Source organism: Colias eurytheme, chromosome 30 (assembly GCF_061535395.1).
Source record: "Colias eurytheme isolate Ceu_HAF_F1 chromosome 30, ilColEury1 Martin Lab GWU primary, whole genome shotgun sequence".
NCBI classification, from domain to species: domain Eukaryota; kingdom Metazoa; phylum Arthropoda; class Insecta; order Lepidoptera; family Pieridae; genus Colias; species Colias eurytheme.
The window spans coordinates 769,232-787,037 of NC_143009.1; the positions used below are offsets into that span (position 1 = coordinate 769,232).

Consider the following 17,806-nt stretch of genomic DNA (forward strand, 5'->3'; position numbering starts at 1 on the left):
ACTCAAATTTAGTTTTTTGAAGTGAAACATCTTTAGGCGCGTTGAGAGTTAAATTTCAAGGTCTCGTCATGGAAATACCGTCATATTATCATAGAGTAAGGCAAAAGAAAAGGCCAAAGAAGTTTCACTTTTGACACTTGTGCTCGGCAAAGCGAATAATGAGGCGATTGAATAAAAATAAATCGATCAAAAATTAATGGCTGTGACAGAACAAACATTGCAAATTGCCATACATAAAATTCGAATTTGCCTTATAATTCTAAATTAATCGATGTCGTGATTTTTAAATGTAATGATATCTTAGATCATTAAGAATATGCTATGGAATTTTAATATAATCTGCGTTTGTCTTATGCGTCATTTAGATTTAAGAATTATTAAACTAAAATACGAGTTTTTAGTTTTTACCTTTTATTCAATAAACTTATTTACTTGAACACATTTCAATATCATCCCACTATTATTCTAAGTACCTATTGTATAGATGATTAAAATATTTTTATTAACGTAGTTTTCAGTCATCATCATGTTTTCCATTTAAATTCCGTATGAATTGTAACTAGGTATGTTAAAAAATTGAATAAATTATTTTATGCATACAGAAGTTGTTTTATTTTTTAGTCCACACACAATTAAAATAGATAGTTACTGATCTATTAACGTGCATAATTGAGATGTATGTTTCGAAATTACTTAACCGACTTTGATAAGACTAAATATATTATAACTAGGTTTCCGCCCTAGGCTTCGCCCGCGCATTCAAAGAAAAACCCGCATAGTTCCCGATCCCGTGGGATTTCCGGGATTGCGTCATTTTCCCGGGATAAAAAGTAGCCTATGTCCTTTCTCGGGTATCAAAATATCTCCATACCAAATTTCATGAAAATTGGTTCAGTAGTTTAGGCGTGATTGAGTAACAGACAGACAGACAGATTTACTTTCGCATTTATAATATTAGTATGGATTTAAAATAATATTTATTCGATGTTGAATAAAGTGCATCAAAAGTCAGGAGCGACGACTACATGAACTTGATGGAATATATTTTTATGCCAGAAAATAGCTTTTACTAGACGCACGGTAACAGAAGCTGCCTACACTTCATTTAAATTAGGTAACTATGTATGTTTTTTTAGATAGAGATAATATGAAAAATATGTACGATAAGAAAATATTTGATGGTGATGTGGGATTCGCACCCGCGTCGTATTTAATTGCCATAAGGCATATACCAATTAGGTAAGTCCAATTTCGGGAAAGAGGTCAATCGTCGAATCCGACTCGGCTGGGCAGCGTTCGGGAAACTACGCAACATCTTTTCGTCCAAAATCCCTCAGTGCCTGAAGACGAAAGTCTTCGAGCAGTGTGTGTTACTAGTGTTGACATACGGATCTGAGACGTGGTCCCTAACCGTGGGCATTGTGCACAAGCTCCGCGTCGCTCAACGAGCTATGGAAAGGGCTATGCTCGGGGTTTCTTTGCGTGATCGAATCAGAAATGAGGAGATCCGCAAAAGAACTAAAGTCACCGACATAGCCCACCGTATTAGTACGTTGAAGTGGCGTTGGGCCGGGCATATAGCCCGCAGAACCGATGGCCGTTGGGGCAAAAAGGTTCTCGAATGGCGACCACGTACAGGACGTCGCAGTGTGGGACGGCCTTCAACGAGGTGGACAGACGACCTGATCAAAGTGGCGGGGAGCCGCTGGAGTCAGGCCGCTGGTGATCGGTCGTTATGGAAATCTTTGGGGGAGGCCTATGTCCTGCAGTGGACGACTTAAAAGGCTGGATAAAAAAAAAAAAAAAGGCATATACCACAAACCTTCTTACGAATAAACCTTAGCGATCGATTTTGTTCTACACTTTAGAGTGTAGTCCTACCATATCTTATTTTTGTCTCTCAAGAATATCTTCTTCACGCCATCTATAAAAAGGTTGCTAAAACATCTAAATCAGAGCTTCATATTGTTTAACGCACACCGTTGTATTGATGTTAATCAATTTGTTTTGATGAGTAAAATGTAAACTTTAAAAAATGGATGAAATAATAACATTTGAGCATGGAATATGATCTTGCAGCTTTTTATAAGTTCCTCGCTTTGATGTTATAGTTAGTAGGGAATAGGGATGCATAATGAGTATAATTTTTTATATTATTATATATTAAAATCTTAGATTAAAATAAATTACTTCACAATAGCCTACTTAACGTAAAGCATTGAGGCTTCAATAATAAATATAACAGCGATAAAAATAAATAGTCTGATATGCTATGTTTAGCGCTATCCCTCACTAGATCAATAAGTAGGAATCAGATAACCGTTGATGAAATCACCAGTGTTGAGAAATAAATTATTGATGCCGTCATTTATTTATTTTATACTAGTACGTGAAAATAGGTCGCCATAATAATAATCATTCCATTATTATAGCAAATATATGTAACTGTGCCAAGGCCAAATAAATTTTAATGTTTTAGATGTTTTATCAATGTGTACGACCACGAATCTTTTCATTATACGTATACATTGTTCTGAAAATGGGCCAATACGCTTCGTCCGCACTGAAGTGTGGATAACTTGTTGAATGCTATTCATGCTATTGTGGCTAACAATGGCAACTTATTGTGTAAAATACATTTATTTATATTAGCTGTCCACTAGGATGGGACTTTAACATTAAATATTGATATTACGATTACCTAAGAGAAGATAGAGTTCATAAACAAAGGATATAGGCTTGTTTACCCAACTATAATGAAATGAAGTAGGTATCGATCGGCATACATTGCGTAAATATAAAGATATGTTCCTACTAATGAATATTTATTAACATCATGCTTACTAAATGTTATGAAAACACTGTTTGGACATTAAAGATAACATAAAGAAATAGTCCTGGATGACACATACTAATTATTATTGATTGATATTTACTTCATTGGTCAAACAAAAACGACTGGTCAAATTTTGATGTGGTTTTCTTTCACATTATTATATTAGTTTTATTCCCTTGATAATTCTCATAGCTGCAAATAGGTATGTATCTATTGGGTCTATCTAATTGGGTCATTGATAAATTCGTACTAAGAAATAAGCTTAAATGTATGAAAATATCGATCCACCGAACAAAGAGTCGGTTATAACCAAGAAAAGCAAAATAAATTTTTGTTACAATCAAAGTATATTTTTAATTAAACTGTAATCTTAAAAAACAAAACATCTTTTATCTTTGTAACGATAAACAAAGGAATTGATTGAGTCAACAGCAAGAAAATAAAGTCTGAGCCAATAAAACCATATCATGCATATAATGACAAAAGACCTTCATAATGTCGTTTACAAAACATCTAGTACAGTTTGCGACCTACATAGTAAACGATAGGTAAGCGATGACCTGGTGCAGGGACAGTCGATGCCCTAGTGGCATACTTTACCAAAACCGCGCATGTGCATAAGACCTGAATGGAATGAGCCACGCCAAGCGCCGGGCTAGCCGGGTAACTTCCTGATTTTACAGGAATTGTAGTCTTTTCAACTTCCGCGATTCGTGTTTGGCTGTTTCGTGTCTTGTTGCTTTTATATCGTATTGCAACGTTTGGTGTGATAAGAAATAATATTGTTGGTATAATCTAAACGTTTTAAGAGTATTTCAATGTAAATAAAACGGAGAGTAAGCTAATTTTTTTTTAAATCAAGTCACCGAACTAAAAAAAAGTATTTCAAATTTCCCTGAATTTGGGCAAATTTATCCGCGAGTTACTGGCAACATCTGTCTGTTGTTTCATCCAGAGAAAAATGGCCGCAAGGAATGTCAAAACTCGGGCAAGTTCTCTTGAAAACGTGCGATATTTTCATTGAAAACGACCATTTACAGCGAAAATAAAACTAGTGACGTGATCTAGTGTTTGTGTCTGTTTTTTACGTGTACGCCGTAATAATTGTCACATGGTGGCATACGAGAAATTACAATTGCACATCCGAATTTGATGAACGGTACGTATTTGGCTGTCATATTTTATTTTAGGACTAGATTTGTGCATATACAGTTAAAGCCAGCGAAGATATTATATTGACATCATCAATGCGATAATTCTGCAACGTAGAAGTTCAGCCTTGTTCCGAGGTCTCATCAAAGATTGGCCTTAGATAGTCATATTTACTACTCCATACGTTTATCATAACTACATAAGTTATGTGTCACAACCACAAATAGAACGAGTAAATTACAACTCACGATCTATATATCGAGATCGGGTCGTGCCGATTAAATTTTCCAATGATTACCGATAATTTTGACATGGGAATAATGTAGAATGTTAAAGATATACAAATACAGTAAATATGGCTGAATTAAATGTACCTTTTCGCAAATTGCGCTATTTTTTATATCTTATGTTATAATTTATTTTGTTTCACATATAGTCACCAACCTCTGCCAATAACACATTTTAAAAATACTTGCTCAAGTAATAAATAAAAGTAATCAAATCTCCAAGCAAAATATAAAAACATATATCATCTATTTAACATTTTAACCACAAAACAGGTTATACAGGGTGTCCCACCATTGGTATACTAAGCGCGAAGGGACGTGTAGTTTTGCATACACTGATCACGTAAAAAATACATAAACAACAAAATTACATCAAAAAATTTTCCATAAATTTTTCCTGAAAATCCATGTTTTCTTCTCTAGCTTCGCGCAGCCGCTTCTCTAATGTGAGCTTTTTGTCTATGAAAACATAATCTTAAACGATAGCTCACGTGCTAGTGGCAAAAATGGGCGGGCTGCTTCTTAGGGGTGTACACATAGAGTTTTAAGAATTCATCTATTTGGAAAAAAAAATGCGTCTGGAATTTTTTAAGTAATTTTTACGTACTCAGCGTAGGCAAAACTATAACCTCCTTTGAGCTTAGTATACCAACAGTGGGACACCCTGTATATTTATAAACTATGTTATAAACATTAGCAGAATTCACTACAGCTTTACTAAGAAACTATTAAAGTAAAAATCATGCACATGCTTTTAAATCTATACTAATATTATAAAGCTGAAGAGTTTGTTTGTTTGAACGCGCTAATCTCAGGAACTTTTGTCAAATTTGAAATACTGTTTTGGTGTTAGATAGCCCATCTATCTAAGAAGGCTATAGGCTATATATCATCGCGCTAAGACCAACAGGAGTGGAGCAATGTGGGTAAAATCGCAGGGCACAGCTAGTGAATAATATAGTGACAGGGTATGCCCTAACCTGTCATTGGTGATTCACAGTTTCTTAGTAATCTCACCATATGATTATTTTATCTGTGAATCAACAAATCTGGGTATCAATTGTTGCTATAAAATATTAGTTTAACGTTGGATTTCATACAGCGCAGTGCAAAGTACTAAAATGTCTATGTTGTGTGTATTATTATTTATGGATGGTTTTTGTTTGTTTTTATAATTTACTAGCTTTCCGCCCGCGGCTTCGCCCGCGTTTTAAAAGAAAAACCCGTTCCCATAGGATTTCCGGGATAAATCCTATGTCCTTTCTTGGGTATCAAAATATCTCTATACCAAATTTCATGCAAATTGGTTCAGTAGTTTAGGCGTGATTGAGTAACAGACAGACATACAGAATTACTTTCGCATTTATAATTTTAGTATGGATTGGTGATTTGTTTTTGGTTTTTGGAAGTATATAAGTTTGATAATAGTTGATATTAAAGTGTGTGTGTTGAATGAATTTTTGTTTTGTGATAGTAAAGTTTAAAATAATGCAAATGTATTTGGTAATAATACCTTATAATGGAATAAATATACTAAGGTGAGTTTAGACTTCACTACATAGTATAAAACAAAGTCGCTTTCTCTGTCCCTTTGTATGCTTAAATCTTTAAAACTACGCAATGGATTTTGATGCGGTTTTTTTAATAAATAGAGTGATTCAAGAGGAAGGTTTTAGTACAGTTGAACCTCGATAACATAAAAACCTCTTTAACTTCACAAAATCATATGTTCCCTTCCCATCAGAGCCCAAAACCTCTTTAACTTAAAATACGCAACCTCAATAACTTAAATAAATTATCTCTGTATTGGCCCTCAATCACTTAAAAAAATGTTTCCACAACCTCTATTACATAATTTTTTTTGTCAATGAGTCATTTTGAAAGAGTGTCAAAACAAAAGGTTTCGGTATTTATTGCTTGCACGTGTTTACTATGTATTAAGTTAACGTAAACAGTACATTACCTATTGTTTGCTTTATCGAAATTCTTCAAAGCTTTGCTGCGGTTAGCTTTATGACAACGACTTACTTGCATCATAAGTTTTTGATCGTTGTCCTGGAAACATCACTTTACTTACTGTGTGATACAACTGGCTTAAAATTAGTCTAAAAAGAAAACTAACAACCCTCACCTACGCTGATAAATTAAAAGCTATAGAAGCAGTGATAAATGGATAGACCCTTGATAACTTAAAACCTCTATAACTTGAAATATTTTGTGTTTCCCTTGGACTTTTGTGAAACCACGGTAAAAGTGAAACTGTTCGAACGGTTCCGAACACTGCTTTATACCTACTCGGCAGCCGACCGTCACGCGACATGCGCTACACAGACCAAAAAGTTTGAGACGATGTTATAAAAGTTTCACTTTAAAAAATGATGGATACCCCTAATAACTTAATAATAATATAGTGTTCCAATGGTGATAAGATGTTCCAAAATGATCAACTGTCTGAATCAAATTTATCATCCAATTTATAAAAAAATTTCAAGTACTTTTTAGTGATAAGAAACATCTTTCCTCTTCATATTAACACTTGTTACAATATTGAACTATCTTGTTTCAATATATGTTATTTAGTTAATTAATATTTACAAACAATCACTTTTCATTGAAAACATTTTTAAACTTAATTTGTAGTTTTTAATATGTATTTATCAGTAGTTGTAAAAGTTTTTACATATTTTTTAATTGATGCTCTGTTTCTATTGGTTAATTAAATATTGCATTACATATTTCACACTGAAACATAATTTTACAAATCTGTAGTTCCTGTGTTTCTCAACCAGCCAAATAATCACAAAAATTTAAAGAATAGAAAAAAAAAGTTGTATCGTATGAATCCTGATAGTCGAACATTTCAATATTTCAAAGATGATGTATTTTTGTTGCCAGTATTACATAAATAACGAAAAGTTTATTTCGTTTGATTGTATTCTATATGTGTCTCATTGAAAAGTTTATTTCATTTGATTGTATTCTATTTGTGTGTCTCATCGAAAAATTAATTTCGTTTGATTGTATTCTATTCGTGTGTCTCATCGAAAAATTAATTTCGTTTGATTGTATTCTATTCGTGTGTCTCATCGAATAATTAATTTCGTTTGATTGTATTCTATTTGTGCGTCTCATCGAAAAGTTTATTTCGTTTCATTGTATTCTTTTTGTGTGTCTTACGAAAAGTTAATTTCGTTTGATTGTATTCTATTTGTGTGTCTCATCGAAAAATTTATTTCGATTCATTGTATGTATGTAATTTAAGTGTCTCATCGAAAAGTTTATTTCGTTTGATTGTATTCTATTCATGTGTCTCATCGAAAAATTAATTTCGTTTGAATGTATTGAATTCGTGTTTGTCTTACGAAAAATTAATTTCATTTGATTGTATTCTATTCGTGCGTCTCATCGAAAAGTTTATTTCGTTTGATCATAATATTCTATTCGTGTGTCTCATCGAAAAATTAATTTCGTTTGAATGTATTCTATATGTGAGTCTCATTGAAAAGTTTATTTCATTTGATTGTATTCTATTTGTGCGTCTCATCGAAAAGTTTATTTCGTTTGATTGCATTCTATTAGTGTGACTCATCGTAAAATTAATTACGTTTGAATGTATTCTAGTATTTGTATGTCTCATCGATAATTTTATTGCATTCTATTTTGCGTGTCTTATTGAAAGGTTTATTTCGTTTGATTGTATTCTATTTGTGTATGTTATCGAAAAGTTTATTTCGTTTACGCAGATGTGAGGGCGGGGGCATGTGGGGCGCGCAGGCGGGCGTCTGGTGCGGCGCGCTGGCGGCCGCGCTGCTAGTGCTGCTCGCGCTCTGCCGGCGCGCTAGCGGCAAGCGGCAGCCGGCCGGCGCCGCGCCGCAGGTCACACAGGTGCGTGTGTGTGTGATGTTATCATGGCAACGGCGAGTGTATCTGGGCCCTGCGCATACGTTACCATGGCAACGCAATTAATCGAGTGTATTTGCGCTCTGTGCATGCGTGACCATGGCAACGCCATAAAATAAGTGATAATATTGCGCAGAGGCCCTCATGAAGTGCTTTATGAATGAAGAATTTATGAATTATGAATTTTGGCAAATAAATTAAATTTTAATTTGAAGTCAAGATTCATGACTGTTAACTAAAATTTGCATATGAGTTGACTGTTGATCTGCAACAAAATCAATGATTAATTAGATTAAAGATAGATCAATAAATGAATAGATATTTATGAGCATACCCACTGCTATTATTTTCTAGACAAATTTGTTATAACTTAAAATATTACATTAATTTTCTTGACATTTGAAAGAATTTGATGCAGCTACATCGTAAGTCGTAACGTGTACTTACATTGAATTAATCAACTTATTAATGTATGTAGATGTAAGTTATATGTATAATAATTAAAAATTTACAGGTGCACATAGTGTGCGGCGGTGTGACGCGCGTGCCGCGCGCCCGCGCCGCGCCCCCCGCCCCGCCCCCCACACACACACACCCCGCACACACACACCCCGACACTGTCCAGTCGATACACCCGCGACCCCCGCAAATCGTCATCGTACAAAACTTTATCCAAAACACACACGTGCCTCAGCCGTCTGATCCACAACCCTCTAGCTCCAAAACCCCGCCGGTACCTAGGCACCCGGCGCCCGAGTTCCGAGGAATACCGAAACTACCTCTGCCCGAACAGTGGATACACAAACGACCATTTGATTATAAATACGCGGCGATTCCACGGCCCCTAGCACAGATTGTTAACACCGATCTAGGTGCTGATCTGTCACGTGAATCCCGAGCTAAAAAATACAGCGCTACCAGATCCCCGTCGCTTGAAAAAGACGAAAAATCACCCTTCATTACAAGCGCGAAGTCAGATAAGGTTGACGTTTTCGGTTTCGGTCCCGACGCACTTAAAAAGCTGTATGAGAAAGGCGAAGATTTGAAGGAGATGGGGGAACGACCGCCGAGCTCCCCGCGTGATGTCGACAAGGATATTTCACCTGGAAACTTAAGAAGATTTAGATCTGTGAGCACTAGGCTTAATATGTGCAGTGTCACTGAAACACCAGCGTTGGAAGGTCACCAAGAGAGGCTAGAGATGCAAAATTCGCCTCGCATAGTTGAATGCAGTTCGGCAAAAGAAAAGTCATCCGCAACTAAATTCGATTTTTCACCCAAACTTTTAGCTGAGAATATAAGTTCCCCTCGATTTTATACACCCCCCGAAATGGTGTCCCCGATGTTCTTTGCGGAGCCATCACCTAAATCTGTGTACTATGACACCGTTAGGTCACCTAAATTCTTCCCGGAAACTCCTAGAGAAACTGAAGTTCCTCAATCACCAAGGTTGTTAAATGATAATTTACATCGTGCAAATGGCTTACCCGAAAAACCTAATTCCCCAAAAATTCTTAGTGCTCGACCTAGCCCTAGAGTGCATAGTTATAATAAGGAAAATTATTTCACCTTTGAAAATGTGGCCGCCGTAGAAGAGAGCGCTCCTAGAATCTCGCCACGACCGAAGCTATATGGTGGAAGGAATTCGATTGAAAGAGAAAGGTTTACACCGCCAGCTGATAAAGAAATTAAAAAATACAGACGGCATAACAGTTGCGACACTAACTATAAAAACGTAGAAGTTAACATTCATAAATGTGATGATGTAACGAAGACTGAATCCGCCAATAAGGTTACGGTTATAGAGAAAGATGTGGTCGATTGCTGTGCCAAAATAGATTCTCTGGGTATCGAACCGAAGGGTGATTTTGAAAAACGCGAATTAACTCCGAACGCCAACACGGCGCATGCCAGACGACAAAGACTAAAATCGATCTCGTTAGATTCAGATAATGCGAAAATAATCGAACAGAACCTTGGTTTACCTATTGCTAAACAGATGAAGGATCAAATGAACGAAGCGTACAAGAATCAAGAAATAAGTACATCCTGTGAAGATGTGGAACGATTCCCTAAAACGCCAAGTGCTGAAAAACCAGCCTTTAAATTCGATGTGGATCAGAAAGTTGAATTAGAATCCGAAGAGCCAAAATCGCCTGATCTTGTACAAAAGAAATGTTTACGACAAAGTTCCGACACTCAATCGTTTTTAGATATGCCTAGATTTTCGCCAAAGGAATTTGAAATAACTGTTACATCTGATGATGGGGCTACGACGTCTGCTGAAGCAGATTTAAAACGAAAACGAAAGAACTTGAGGAATCTAACAATAGATTTAACCAAACGAGACAGTGATCTGGAGAAGGAACTGCTGGAATTCGAAAGGCTATATTCTCACGCAAATGAGAACAAAGTAAGAACGCCTACATTAAAAATAAAAGCGACATCCTTAGATTCATCGGAAGCTGACGCATGTTCTGTATTACCAAAGAAATCATTAGAAGTACCACAGAATTCGATATCAGTTCCTAATACGCCGAAGCGACAGTTAAAACGAATATTGGCTCAGAAGAATATTAAACATGATACAACTGGTGGCAAATTCGGTTACAACTCGATACAAAGTAATGCAGAACAGCGTCGCTTATTAATGAAAGGACAAGACAGTGGGATATTTTTACGCGAAAATCACGCTAGTTTAATGCTATATCAGCCAAGTACGTCACGCATGGGACGCACCATGGGTTCATTCGATGAGAACATGGTAGATGGTACACCAGAAATAAGCATAGCTGGCGCTGATAAACCTGGCTATCATTTAGACACTGGTCAAACTTTAGGTTCGAATTTATTAAATTATAAGCAAAATTTAAGCGTGTCTAGTACGAATTTGAAAACGCTTCCGGAGGGAGTGCCTAGTGATGATTTTGAGCCAAGTGCTGAAGACGAGAAATTAGCAAAGAAATTACACAGAAGAAATTCGAATCAAAGTTTAATGCTTAGTACGCATAGCTTGCAAGGATCTAATTGTTCGCTAAGCAGTACAGGAACTTCGTGTCATAACTTAACAACCGTCAGGACGAGTATTTCAAATTTTAGCCTCAATTCTGATGGCAGACAAAAAAGGTTATCTTTAGAAAGACGTGACTCAAACGCGTCTATGGTTCCCATGGAGCATATAACACCTACAACACGAGTTATATGTTCATCAAACACCAATCTATCAGGAGAAGTATCAAAGAATTGTCTATTACAACGGCGTGGCTCGAACAATAGTCTAACATTGAACATACTATCCAACAATCTCAGTCGACATTCAAGCAACAGTTCATTGAATAAAGAAGCCAAAGTTGGTCAAAAGAAAGGTCTTTTGGAACGTAGAAGTTCGAATACTTCTCTAACTTTAAATATAAATACATCTAACCCCCAGTTATCGACCAATCGCGGTCTCAGTATATCCAATTATAATCTAAATGGCTCGTCGTGTAATTTAAGTAGATATAACAGCAATCATAGCATAGATAACCCGGAACCTCGCAAAGGTATACTAGAAAGACGCAGTTCAAATACCTCTCTAACGCTAAATATTCAACCGCAAGAGCCCAGAGATTTGGAAATCGACGAAACAATGATCGAAACCAATCTTAAAGACTTACCGCATAGAGATAAACACAGGAAGTCGTTAAGCACGGAGAATTTAATCCCGAAATCGTATAAAAACAGAAAGGGGTTGCGTACTTCAGAAAAATGTATGGGTTTTGGTTCGCACGACAATTTATGGTCAACGTCATATGATCCAGACTATCCGCAAAATTTAACCTATGTATGCGGTGATCAGGAGAATGAAATAATATATGCCTTCGGACGGCAAGAAGACCCAAATTTCCAAGCTGGTTTTGTTAGAAATATAACGACGAAACCGCTAAGTCCGCAAAGCACATCAGAAGATTTCAGGCTTTATTTAGCCAATATGCAGCACCTGCAAAATGCGTCAAGCGTGCTCAGTCGTCAGCAACTGAAGGATTTGAACAATGTTTTCCAGAATGGCTATTCAAAAGTGAAGTGTCTTAGTTCGAACGAAGGCCAACACTGCTGTAGCGGCCGTGTCGGCGAAGACCTGTCCAAAGAAAACCCCCAAATGGTGATACCGGAGTTGTCTCAACCGTGCTCTGAGTACCAGAAAATGTTGTTGAGGAACTTGCACCAGGAATTTTGGGATATGCCCACGAATTTTCAGGAGAAACCAATAGTGTCTGGGTCGCATCCAAAGAATAGATATAAGACGATATTGCCGAACGAACACTCTAGGTTCATTTTGCGAGCGGAGACTGCGTGCAGTGAGGGATATATTAATGCCAATTTTATTAAGGTGAGCTTACGTTTAACTTAAATTAGTTTTATTTTCTGATCAAAGTAAAAAAGTGGGTCTTATGCATATTAATGAGGCTATGAAATTATTTTATTTAATTCATAAACTTTAATTTGAATCTCGTAATACATGTCCATTGCATTATTATTTAAAAATTATAAATTAACATATTTAATTATTTTACATTGAAAGGAAGTCCGGTTAATTACATGAATAATTATAATTAAGGAACGCATAATTTGAATGATTTTTTGTTAGCTTTAATTGCATTATTAAAATAACTATTAAATACCTTACACAACTTTTGGCCAGTACTGATAAAATCACATTATTATAATTCTTATCTCTTTTATAATAATTGTATTTATTTAATGTATATTTCAGGGGCACGAATACACAAAGAACAGTTACATCGCAACTCAAGGTCCATTACAGAACACAATGTACGACTTCTGGCTGATGGTTCGACAGAATAACACAGATTTCTTACATCAAAAACCACAAGATTCCGTTCCTGTGATACAAAAAATCATCATGCTGACAAACTTTGTGGAAAACAACAGGCAGAAATGCGAAAAATACTTCCCTCTAGAAGTGAATGAGGAAATTGTCATTGAAAATTCAGAGATCCCAGATGTTGGAGATGAAAAATCAGCAAACAGTTTCAGAATTAAAAACATCGGTTTGATAAAAAAGTCGGGTTACACGATACGCAAGCTTGACGTACGATATGAGAAAGGAAAGACAAGTGAAAGTGCCGAAAGCAGTGAAACAAATGAACCAAGTGATATCGGTGAAAATAGTGATAGTGTAACAGTGTACCATTATTGGTTCCACAACTGGGCCGACCATAAGTGTCCCAAAGATGTCAACGCTCTATTAAATCTAAGTTTGGACGTTTTGACAGATGATTTCTACGATTTTGCCACCAGTTGCGATGAAAGTGATGATAATAAGTGCAAATGTGGGGAGAGCCCGAAACCCGACTCTAAATTCGTGTTCCCTCCTCTCCAATCTCTATCCCCATGTCCTATTAAAATAAATGTTTCCACTCCCTTGAATTTTTCTTCCGAAAACCTATCCCCTCCTACTATAGTACACTGCTCCGCTGGCATCGGCAGAACGGGGTGTCTTATAGCTATACTAAATGGCATTAAACAACTGACGAATGAACAAAAAGTTGATGTTTTAGGCATAGTTTGTAATATGAGGTTGAATAGAGGGGGCATGGTTCAAAATTCAGAACAGTATGAGCTTATTCACAAAGTTTTATGTTTGTTTGAGCAGGCCTGCTTGCCGGAATTATAGCTATAAGCGGGTTTTGCTGTTTGTAATAATATGATAAAGGAAATTTTCGATGTGCATACATTGATAGAACACATGACTAGTTACTATATTTAAACTTTAATAACTGGAATATTGTTTGCGTAGCTAATCTGTTACTTCTCGAAAATTGTGTAAACTCTTAGGGTGCATTTCCACCAGAGATGTGCGAGGTTGCGTTGCATGTGTTTGCAAACAACCAATCATATCGCTTCATTTAGTTTGAAGTTTGAAGTGATATGATTGGTTATTTAAAAACACATTCCTTGCTACACATCCTCGCACATTATTGGTGGAAAAGCAAGATAACTGTAGATTTCTCTAGTAATTAATTATCCGATTTTATGTATGATTTAAGTGTTATAGAAACTAGTCAGAAATAAATCTGTCTTACCGAATTTTATCTTTTCGCATAAACGTATGTGATTTTAGTAATTTAATCTAGTTTTAAAATGAATTTGTATCAATGTATGTGCACAATTTTGTAGTGGGGGGTTTTATTTATTAAAAATGGCGGGAATTAAACGTCATTTCTTAAGAGCTTTGACATTGACACATCGGAGCCATTGTTTTTTTTTCTTGGGCATTAGATTAGCCAACCCTAGTTTTAATATAGATAATAGTATATTTAAATACGTTTTGCACAAATCCTACTTTATATAAAGCGACTCGTTGTATATTTTAGTTTAAACTGACATTACTACGATATTTATTGCGCTAGGTAGAAAATATATTGATGTTATTATTTATTTTGTATTTTTTGATATTTTAATATTTAGTAGGTAAATGTAAATATGTGTGTCTAATATATTGATGTATATAAAACCTATTTCAAGAAATCAAGTCTTTTTTTGTGTTTGTTTGAAAATATATAGTTCAATAAAATTACTGAATTTTACAACATTTTAGACCTGGTTTCTCGAGGTAGGTATAATGTTTTTTATTATAATTTTTAAATTTAACACGTAAATACACAGTATAGTACAAATATTTTTTTTATATACTGAATAAAATTGAATACAATTTCCTTATTCCTTTAAAAGCAGAGTAGTTTTATATATTTATCAGCCTTGTACAGATTAAAAATGAATTGAGTTCAAATCAGTATATTTTTGCAAGACTATTTTATGAACTATATTTATCTGAAGTATTTTTACGCTTTTATCATTGTAGCATCAAAACTAAATAAAAACCTTTTTATATTTTCTTGAACTACGTACAAACATAATTTTCTCTTTCTATTTTCGATTGAGTATTACGAAATAATATTTATAATCTGTCAAATTCTAATCTTTACCGAAAAAATATTTTTTTTTTTAAGTTGGCGCTTAAAATTTATAAAAAGGGCATCTTTTTTTGTTGTACATAATTAAGAGAATGATAAAAGTGTATGTTGGAAAATTCTGTTTTGTGTTTTTATTTTTATTTTTTTAAGTTTTCATTAGTCAAAATTCCGATTTTATTATATATATATCTACATATTAATGGTTGCAATGATTTTTTCGCTTCTAAAATACTAGGGCAAGATTATATTTGTATTTCTTATAATAAATATTTTTTTCTTATTTTTATTTTTTTTATTTTCACCTTTTTTTTCAAACATTATTTTTTCAAGATTCCAAATAAGTAAACAAATGGTTTTTACCTGCCTCTTATGATAGCTCTTTTGAGGAAACTTTCTTATATTGAAAAGCATAAAAAGCGCCAAAATATATAATACAGTTATGTATTTGGAATATCTAGCCTAAGAATCATTAAAAGTGTATGTTGTTCTAAGTATACGTATGTGTACGTATTAACAAGAATACTACAAAATATATTAAAAATGTCTACTAAAATAATTCGTAATATGATAAAAATTTGCTGAATTGCTAATTTGAAACTGTACCTAGATAAAAAATTTATAATTTACTACCGTAGTCATTTTTATAGTATGTATTTTTAATTTATTTTCCTATGGGATTGAGTAATCTGGGGCCTTAGACAAAGTAACAATTAAAAAACGATAACGAAGTTAGAAAAGGAAAAATGTATGGGATTGACATTAGATAGACCACGTGATCTAACGCGGCGTATGTCAATCCCATACATTTTTGCCTTTTCTAACTTCGTTATCGTTTTTTAATTGTTACTTTGTCTAAGGCCCCTGTTCACTAGACTAGCTTAGGACGGCTACCTTGACCGAAATTTCATCTAAAAATACACTAAGAAGTAAAAACTGCTATATTTCTAAACATTTCCTTATATGGATATTCATAAAACTAACGCTATCTCCTTAGCATGTATTAATCATTTTAAATGGCGTTGAACCCATTCAAAATAATTATGAAATTTTTACATAATTATTTTCGCCCAGACTCCCATAATTTAATGCGGTTTAAATAGCGGCCATGGATGCCTTATACGCCAAGGTAAGAAATAAAACATAATGGTTTAACGGCGATTTATTTTTATTGGTCCCCGAAATGTTTTTGCAAATGATTTTTTATAAAGAACTTGTTTCCTTGACCCGGTATTGTAAAATGCATGTTTATCAATTACTTTGTATCAAGAATAATTACAGATTATACATACGGAAGTTATATTTTTAATTATCCACAGAATACGTCTAAATAGTAGCTAACGCTGCATCAGGCAACACGAACTTACGCCTTTACTCATTAAAAAAAAATTATGACAAGTCCTGATCCCGCCAGGCCTCGATATATTATGAATTCGACCACTGCAAACATCTCGCCGGATAGAAGTTTAATTTTTGCACGCCTCATAAGCGAAGCGTTGAGGTGGGTACTACTGTCACTTCGCGCAAAACATCTGATTTTTCAAACTTAAAATGTCTTTATGTATCATACATTGCACTTGTAAGATAATACATACACACACATATTAAGAAAAAACACTATTTTTAACGTTCATGATATTTTTGATGTCATTTTTGTTATTTAAACTAGTTAAAAAACAGTTTAAAAAAGTTCTGTCTTGGACGTCCGTGTGTCTGTATGTGCGGATCCTTTTTCTTGTTAACACGATAGCGACCGAAATACTTTACTAATCGAGTCTTTTTTTTTCTCTTACGCTTGAGTATGCTCAGGAATAGAACCCTTTCATTTTTCAGGGTCTGATTCGATGTGGTTTAATTGTTATTAAATAAACAAAAATAATAATTAATAAATATTTATTAAAAAAAAATTATGAGGCGTGCACTTTTGGATTTTCCAAATTATTTAAATTTTATTAAGCGCAAAAAATAAGTATCGGTAGGTATCTGATTTACATGTTAAATGTTACTTAAACTTAAGTTACAAAATAAGGCATTGAAGTAATTATTAGATATTATTGTTTTTTTTTTACATAAACTAGTTACCTACTCGCAACTTCTTCCGTATATTTTTTACAAGCATCTTTAAACCTTAAAAAACCTACATAAATTTCTCCTTTCTTCACACAAAGGAACAAATAAAAAATCATACTTTTATTATCTATCTACATAGTATTTGTTACGTATATGTAGGTTTTTAATAATATCGAATGTCACACCTAAGTACCTAACCAAAGTATGTTTTTAACTTTTTACTATTTGCACAAGAGAAATAATGACGTAACTTAGCCCTTTGTGTTAATGAACTTAATAAACAATGTAAATATTATTGTATAGCAATGGTACCTATTTTAAGGTGATGATAAAAATTGCGCGGTACATTTACAAAATATTATTTTAATATTTAGCGATGGGTGAATCCTATTACTATTACAAACAACTTTGTGAAGTAGGATGTATGTTTGTTCATACTTCTCGCAAAAACGGCTGAGCCAATTGTCAAGCAACTGATAATTTAAAACTTATTGTGCCTCAATCATGTGTTACCAATGATATTATAAGTAAAAAGGTGTAGATAGCCTCCCTTGGAAAAGTGGCTAATTAGCCACATTTACTTCAGT

The 17,806-nt window shown here is 34.4% G+C and overlaps 1 protein-coding gene across 1 annotated transcript; it reads left to right on the forward strand.

Moving 5' to 3' along the window:
* The first annotated feature begins 3,799 nt into the window (after positions 1-3,799).
* On the forward strand, positions 3,800-15,432 carry PTP-ER (Protein tyrosine phosphatase-ERK/Enhancer of Ras1). Its single transcript, XM_090118671.1, has 4 exons — positions 3,800-3,995; positions 8,019-8,160; positions 8,690-12,544; positions 12,929-15,432. The coding sequence occupies exons 2-4, from the start codon at positions 8,035-8,037 to the stop codon at positions 13,850-13,852; spliced, it is 4,905 nt and encodes a 1,634-aa protein (XP_089974797.1). The 5' UTR covers positions 3,800-3,995; positions 8,019-8,034; the 3' UTR covers positions 13,853-15,432.
* Positions 15,433-17,806: the final 2,374 nt, after the last annotated feature.